General features: G+C 42.2%; 1 protein-coding gene across 1 annotated transcript; it reads right to left on the bottom strand.

The window, feature by feature from the left end:
• Positions 1-1,251: 1,251 nt before the first annotated feature.
• On the bottom strand, positions 1,252-6,824 carry LOC139534328 (cerebellin-1-like). The gene is made up of 4 exons (XM_071333387.1): positions 6,557-6,824; positions 4,555-5,317; positions 4,253-4,372; positions 1,252-1,788 (listed from the first exon to the last, which is right to left on the bottom strand). The coding sequence occupies exons 2-4, from the start codon at positions 4,870-4,872 to the stop codon at positions 1,591-1,593; spliced, it is 636 nt and encodes a 211-aa protein (XP_071189488.1). The 5' UTR covers positions 4,873-5,317; positions 6,557-6,824; the 3' UTR covers positions 1,252-1,590.
• Positions 6,825-7,950: the final 1,126 nt, after the last annotated feature.

Genomic DNA, 7,950 nt, shown 5'->3' with positions numbered 1-7,950 from the left:
ACTGAGGCTATGCTTATTGGGACATCTAAGCAGGTCACCAGTGGTGGAGACATCTGCCCTACAATCAACGGCCAGGCCAGCTACCTGTCCTCTGTCATCTCCAACCTAGGAGGCAAGTTTGACCCTTCTCTGTCATTCGATACCCACATAAAACAAATATGTAAAACATAATTTCCCATCTTAAAAACAAAGAAACTCATCCCCCGCCTTCATCTTCTCTCGGATTGACTATGGTAATGCACTAGAAGTCCTGAAGACACGTCTCTGAACTATGGGGGACAGAGCCTTCTGCTCCCTTGTCCCTCGCCTATGGATTGCTCTCGGGAACTTTTGAAACGGGCCTTAAAACCTACTTATACAGACTACCTTTTTTATAGTCTTATTCCCTATCTAAAATGTATTTAGCACCTAGCACACTATTGCTATTTGACCTGCCTTGATTCTAAATTAATGTTGTTTTTATTGTACTGTATATAAAAAAAAAAAATCCTCAGTAGAGCTTTAACATCACTCTGTAATGAAATGTGCAATACAAATAAAATGTATTATTATTTAAAAACAATTGAACAGTAAATCAGATATGTATGAAAATACCCCCAAATAAAAGGTGACATTTGTACATTTTGTCACCTCATATGAAACATTTGATATCAAGTCCAAAATGCTGGAGTATAGAGACAAATTTAACATTTTAGCATCACTGTCCAAATACATACATATAGTACCAACAGTAACATAGGGAAGTGTATCTGTATATATTAAGCTTTATAGTAACACAATTCCATAATCACTCACTCCTATATGTGCTAACACATGCCTCTGCTACACCCTCCTATGTGGTAACACACACACACACACACGTCTATGAAGAATGAACAAAGCACTCCTATGTGCTTATAACATACCGCCGCTGTGTATTCGGGCAGCGAAACAAATTGGTTGTGACAGTGTACGGTGTGAACCCCACAGGTTCCTGGCAACACACACACACACACACATACACACACGGCCCTCGCCAAAACTCCCATCTGTCACCGGATCCGCCAGGACGAGCCGCATGAGCCCTTACCCAGAATCCTCCTCTCGGGGTGTTGAAGGTGGCTGCGCTATTTACAGGACTAACAGATGCACCGCTTGGAGAAAATGAAAGTTTCCCCTAATCACTGATTCAGGGTCAGTATTTCTTCCTAATGGAGAAAAGGAGGAGCAATTGTTTCAGCTAGTGACAGTCACTTTGAAGAAAATCCCGTATTTACTGTACGACCAACCCTTTTTATTAGCACGTACAATTATTTGCATGCAGACAACAAAAGCCAACACATATTACATGAATACTCAAGCATAAACTGAACACACTACAGTATCATTTCAATAATGGAGCAGTGTATTTAAAAGTGCATTCAAAAATCGTAACATTCAGGATTTTCAGATACAAGGCGAGCTGTAAACTCATTGTAACTCTCATACATACACACTCGTCCTCCTAACCCAAGCTGTGTCCTCACTTGATGTCTACCCTGTGTCACCTTGCTTGCCTTTCCCCTGTCCCGCTCTCTTTTTCTCTTTTACTCTCCCTCCCTCTTTCCCTCTCTACAAAGGAAACACCAGAAACCCAGAGAAGGTGGAGTATTTCCATCCCCCCATCAGGTTCCCTCTCTCCAGTTTGAGATAAGCCTTGTCTCCTCTCTCCATGGTAACCAACCCAGCGTTGGTGGCTGCTTCCCTGGTCACGTCCTGGTCCCCGGCGAATGCTGAAATCACCGGGTGTCCGTTCAATACCAGACTCACCTGAGAGAGAGGGATAGAGGCATAGGGGGTGGGAGGGAGGGGTAGAGAGAGAGTAAAGCGTTGTTCACATTGGCAGTTTGAAGTGACTCTCATCCTATTATTTTACATTTTAATATTTTTCCTGCAGTCTGAAGAGCCAAAACGCACATGGAATCAGATATTTAAAGCCACATTTCAAACAACCTTCGTAGGTGGTTTGATGTCCGATACAAATCTGATTCCTGGCCATGCGACAAATCTGATATATTTTCCCTCAAGTGTTTTTTTTACTCTTATTTAGCATATCTTCTTGCTTGCTAGCTACTCTGTTGACAGTTTGACAAGAACATGTGGTAGCTAACTCCCTTGTTAATAGTTTACAAACAAATGAGTGAATGTGCTAGAAAGCTAAACAGCTACCTAGCTAGCTAGTTGACTGCTGTGGCTTGCCAAAAAGTACTTGTTTTGAAAGTTGAATCATCTTATCCAGTGAGGCTTTAAAAGTGCTCTTACACTATGATTTTGAACATTCAAAGCAACTGGGAAACTTCCATGGCAGGCATTGTTGTCACCTTAGCTTGCTACATTGGCCTCCCGAGTGGCACATCGGTCTAAGGCACTGTTTGCAGTGCTAGGGGCGTCACTACAGACCCGGGTTAGATCCTGGGCTGTATCACAACCGGCCGTGATCGGGAGTCCCATAGGGCGGCGCACAATTGGCCCAGCATCGTCCGGGTTCGGGGAGGGTTCGGCTGGTGGGGCTTTACAAGTAGGCCGTCATTGTAAATAAGAATTTGTTCTTAACTAACTTGCCTAGTTAAATAAAGGTTAAATGAAAAATAATACAATAAAAATAACTTCTGAGTTATAGGAAGCACGAGCACCATCAGCAATCAGCCTCAAACACTGAGCACACACTCCTTGTTACTAGCATAGCCATGTCAGCAAATTACTGCTGTCTGGTCACTTGTAACTTGCTGTTTGGACAGTCAGTATTTCAAAACAGATTTGAAAAACATAACTGGTTTGAGCATTAAGGCCTGCAGTGTGAACAAGGCTTTATGTCCTGGTCACCGGTGGAAGCAGTGATCCCAAATCGCTTTGTCCGTAAGGGAGGGAGAGAAAGAGAGAGAGATAGGAAGGAAGAAGTGGCAGTCGGTGTCGTTTAAGATGAGGGATGATGATTTTTTTTTAAATGAGCATGGCCTTATTTGTATTACAGCATATTGGATGACCGTCATTCATATTCCATTCACCCAGTTCAATGTAACATTGATAGGTTTAGGCTACTACATGATACTCACATTTTTCCTATAGCCATCATGAGGTTGCTACAACGTAGCCTACGAATGAAAGTTTACAACGCACAGTGCCTTCAGAAAGTATTCATACCCCTGGACTTATTCCACATGTTGTGTTACAGCCTAAATATACAATTTATTCAATTGATTTTATTTCTCACCCATCTATCCATAATGAAAATGAAAACTTGTTTTTAGAAGTGTTTGCAAATTTATAGAAAATTAAATTCATAAATATTCGCACCCCTGAGTCAATACTCTGTAGAATCACCCATGGCAGCAATTACAGCTGTGAGTCTCTCTGGGTAAGTCTCTAAGAGCTTTACACACCAGGATTGTGCAACGTTTGGATGTTGATCAATGCCGTACAACCATTTTCAGGTCTTTTCATAGTTTTTCAAATAGATTTCAGTCAAAACTGTAACTCGGCCACTAAGGAACATTTACTCTCATCTTGGATTATTGCACCATTGAAAGGTGAATTCATCTCCCAGTGTCTGGTGAAAAGCAGACTGAACCAGGTTTTCATCTAGGATTTTGCTAGCTGTATTCGTTAGCTAAGTAAGTGAAAGTGCTGCTTCTCCTTCATTTTTAATGAATTTGTTCAAAACTGTTCAACTATTGTCTTTCTCTCTCTTTGAGTCAACTACTTACCACATTTTATGCACTGCATCACTAGCTAGCTGTAGCTTATGCTTTCAGTACTAGATTAATTCTCTGACCCTTTGATTGAGTGGACAACATGTCAGTTTATGCTACAAGCTCTGATAGGTTGGAGGATGTCCTCCGGAAGTCATCATAATCACTGTGCATGTCTAAGAAAGGAGGTAAAAACTGAAAACCATGAGCCTCCTAGGTTTTGTATTGAAGTTAATGTACCCAGAGGAGGATGGAAAATAGCTGTCCTCTGGCTACACCATGGTGCTTCCCCCGAGAGTGCTGTTGAGGCTACAGTAGACCTTCATTATAAAACAGTGTGTTTTAATCAATAATTTGGTGACGTGAATATATTTAGTATAGTATCATCTAACTTTTTAATGTTATACTATTTTTATTTTTATGAAATCCACTAAGTAGGATGGTACTCCCCTTCCTCCTCTGATGAGCCTCCACTGGAAGGGAGACAAAGATAATATACATCAATTTGCTGTAATATTATTTGTGTTTTCATGTCTAACCCATACCTGTATTGTCTGTCGGTTGTATACTTTGACCACATGGAAGCAGAAACTGAAGACTCCTTTTCTGGGAGCCACAAAGATGCTGCGTGCTGGGTCAAAATGGCTGCCCACATTCACCAGGATCTGAGAAAGAGATGGAGAGAGAGAGGTGGGGGGAGAGAGAGAGGGATAGAGGTGGAGGACAGAGAGATGGAGAGGGAGAGAAACAAGTTGATAAAAGTTGACAAAAGTTGACTTTTTTTATCATGTAAAAGTTGACCACAGTTATTCAGTCTATTGGATGGTCATGGTATGGTCTCACTAACCTGGTCAAAGTAGATGGTCATGGTACGGTTGCTCATCTCAGAGGGTTCGTGGTTAGTGTTCCTGACAGCGGAGAACGCCACTCGACCGGCCCCCGACCGCACCGACATCCCCAACGCGTTACCCGACGGTTCCGACGAGGGGGTGGAGTCACAAACCACAAGACACTTCCCCTCCAACACGATTGGCTCAGTGTCATTCTGAGCTCTGGCCCCCAGGGGACCCCATTGGAGGATTAAAATTAGCCCAAGGAAAAAGGTGTGGTTAAGTGTTATTATGGGGCGGGGCAAAGATGAACAAGGAAGAGGAAGGCGGTGCATATTGTCTCAAATGGTTGTAAGGTCTTGGGTGTTTTTTGGATGTTGGTTTTTCAATTTGGACACCGTTGGAAATGTCAGTTGCCCACACAGTTTCAGTAGAAAGAAACAATCCTTTGTGAATACTAGACAAATTTCAGTAGACCAATGTCTGTCTTTTCAGTCTTGTCTAAACCACACGGTAATCAGCTAGATCACAGTTTAAATCCTTCCGGAATCTTTAGTTGGCTCTGAAAGGTTGAATCCCAGATGGTCAATTGATCCAAACCCACTGAATCTGAATGGTGGATGGTGTATGCCCGATCACTTGAAACGCACCTTTGGGCCACGACCCAAACCTCCTGCAGGTACGGCCAAGTTTGTCCAGGTTCCCGACCTGTTTTAGCAGATTTGTAATACAAGTCTCAGTGGAGTTGGTCAGGTGGTTTTTCACAGGCCAACCTTGACCCTGCCAAAGATAAAGATTCAGAACAGAAATTGATTCACTGAGGAAGACAGTCTAAAGTCTTAGAATCATAGTATACAGCATTAAAATATCATAGTATCCTAGACAAACTCTTGAAGCAGGCCTAAAGTGAATGTAGTGCTTAAATGTAAACAATAGTTCCATTTTTGGGTGGTGTAGATGGAGAAAGAATTGAGGGATGAGAAGGAAAGGAGGAGGTAGAATAAGGGATAATTTAATGGATTGGCTTAAAGAGGGAGGGGGAGGGAGGGGGCTGAGGCTATTGAAGCCAGCTGGACACAGGAGGAGGGCAGGAGAGGGGGAGGAGAGGGAGGAGGAGAGGCCTGCATCATCACTTCTGAGCTACCATCTGTAGGACACACTCTCCTCACATTCCTTTACACACACACATGCACACACATACACATAGACGCACACATGCGTAATCGCCCATGTATTTGCAATTCCATATATTTATCCATGTACAAAAATGCACATAGAAACTGTAAATTTCCCCATTGTTCCCCATAGTATGCATAGTATGCATAAAGACATGGCTAAAGGTCAATCAGATTTGTGAAAATAATCCCTAGCTGTGTATTGCCGCTTTCCATGTTGTCTGTTGTCTGTAGCTTGTGAGGTGTGGAAACACTTTGTTGCTTTTATGAATTTTGTCTTGCTGCTTTTTGTTCTATGTTGCTCTGTCTGTATGCTACGTCTTGCTTGTCCTATGTTGCTCTGTCTGTATGCTATGTCTTGCTTGTCCTATGTTGCTCTGCGTGTGCTCACTGCTCAATGATTGTCTATATTGTAATTTTTTTTATAACCTGCCCAGGGACTGCGGTTGAAAATTAGCCGGCTGGCTAAAACCGGCACTTTTACTGAAACGTTGATTAATGTGCACTGTCCCTGTAAAAATACAATTAATAAACTAAAAACGAGTCTAAATTCCTTTAAGCTCATTGGATGGTGAAGGACACACAGTTCAAAATCTGCAGTTTTACATAAGACGTCTGTCTATATTTGCCCCTTGTGGAAAATGTTCTCTTTATTGACAAAGATCATTACAGAAAACATAAGTGAAAGAGTAGTTAAGTGACAGAAATATGACATGACAACAATATTGAACCATTTTCAAAAAACCATCTCACATTACCATGGAAAATTGTTTTTTTTGTGTATAGCAGGAAAAATAATAATAAATAATTACAACAGTGAAAAAAACAAAATATTAAATCTTACCTTTTACGATGAGTATATTTCCTGTATCGACGTGGAAGTTACTCTGTCCCAAGAGGCAGATTCCCCTTTCTCTGTCTCTTTTCACTGACTCCCTCTCCCTTTCTTTTTCTCGCACTCACACTTTTTCTCCCACTCCCCGCCTCTCTCTCACCCACTCACACTTCTCCCCCCCTCTCTTCCCTTTTTCTCCTTCCTCGCTCTCATCCCACCCTCTCTCCTTCTCACTCTCTCTCTTTTTCTCTCTCCCCATCTCCTCCCCTCTCTCTCTTTGTCAGGGAACCCCTGTGTTCAAACAGACGTTTTATCATATCACAACCATCATAAATCGTCTGTTTTCTCTCGCCCACAACCGCCTACCTGTTCCACACTCCTCCCTCTTCTCTCCATCATCTCAGATCCTCTTTCCATTCTCTATCCTTTCCCACTCCTTTAAATGCCATTGAGCTACTGATAAAAAGGTGATATTTGCTTACACTTGTTGCGCATTTAGACACTTGGATTTAGAAAAATGTAAGAATTGAATATAGACTTCTCACAGTAGAATAAGAATATCTATATCAGTAATTTGACCTTACGTGGTTACAAAATGTTGATTACATTTTTTTAATCAGTACAGTTAGTTATTTCTATTTCTGGCCAGAATTGAGGGAAGATCTCCAGTCAGACAACAGTCTCAGAACAACGTGATGTGATCGAACGGATGATTGACAGCTCCTCACAGCTATAGATAGGGCCACCGGTGGGACTTTAGACGTCACAACTGTATAAGCCCTTTCCACCAAACAGATTACCAACAGGGCTGTGTTCTTTCCGCCGCCATGGAGACGGGCTAAAGTACGGATACAGGGTCTCGGTGAAGACACACCAACTATAACTATAAATATGAGCCTTATCGTCCACATTATAAAAGGAGACCAATCCCTCCTCATAATCCACAAACACCCCCACCTTCTTGGGTTTGTCTCTCAGGTGATGGGGGATGGATGGCCCGGCACAGGCGTTGAGGTTTCCCCCTTTCCCACGACACACGGCCCAGTAGCCTTGGTCTGGCCTCACCGTGACACTCTGCTTCCTGTTGACGGACTCTCTGGCCACATACACATCCCGGTCGGTCTTGTCACCCACCTGGAGGGAAGCGGGAGTAGACAGACAGTGCTTGAATGTACATTTTTTCCCTTTCCTTTCACTGCAGTGTAATGTTTTTTTTAAGGCCCAGGGTCACGTTGGTCTCGTTAAGTAATCTTTTTCATGTGTTGTTTTCCATTTTCAAAGAAAAGTGCAAATAGATAAACTAAACAAATAAATAAAATAAAATAAACTAGACTAACCAAAACTCTGAGCTGAGGTACAACAACATAAATCATAAGAACATCATCAGAGAATAGGTGCAACTC

This window comes from Salvelinus alpinus, chromosome 11, assembly GCF_045679555.1.
Source record: "Salvelinus alpinus chromosome 11, SLU_Salpinus.1, whole genome shotgun sequence".
In the NCBI taxonomy this organism is placed as follows: Eukaryota; Metazoa; Chordata; class Actinopteri; order Salmoniformes; family Salmonidae; genus Salvelinus; species Salvelinus alpinus.
The sequence above is the reverse complement of the archived record's forward strand: the minus strand, read 5'-3'. Positions and strand labels throughout refer to the sequence as shown.

Bases quoted from the DNA above. Each gene is read 5' to 3' on its own strand.
- LOC139534328 (XM_071333387.1), bottom strand. From the start codon at position 4,872: ATGCACCGCCTTCCTCTTCCTTGTTCATCTTTGCCCCGCCCCATAATA. The intron at 4,373-4,554 runs GTTAGTGAGACC...TCTCTTTCTCAG, and splicing joins TGACCATCTACTTTGACCAG to ATCCTGGTGAATGTGGGCAG. The intron at 1,789-4,252 runs GTATGGGTTAGA...CCTCTCTCTCAG, and splicing joins ACAACCGACAGACAATACAG to GTGAGTCTGGTATTGAACGG.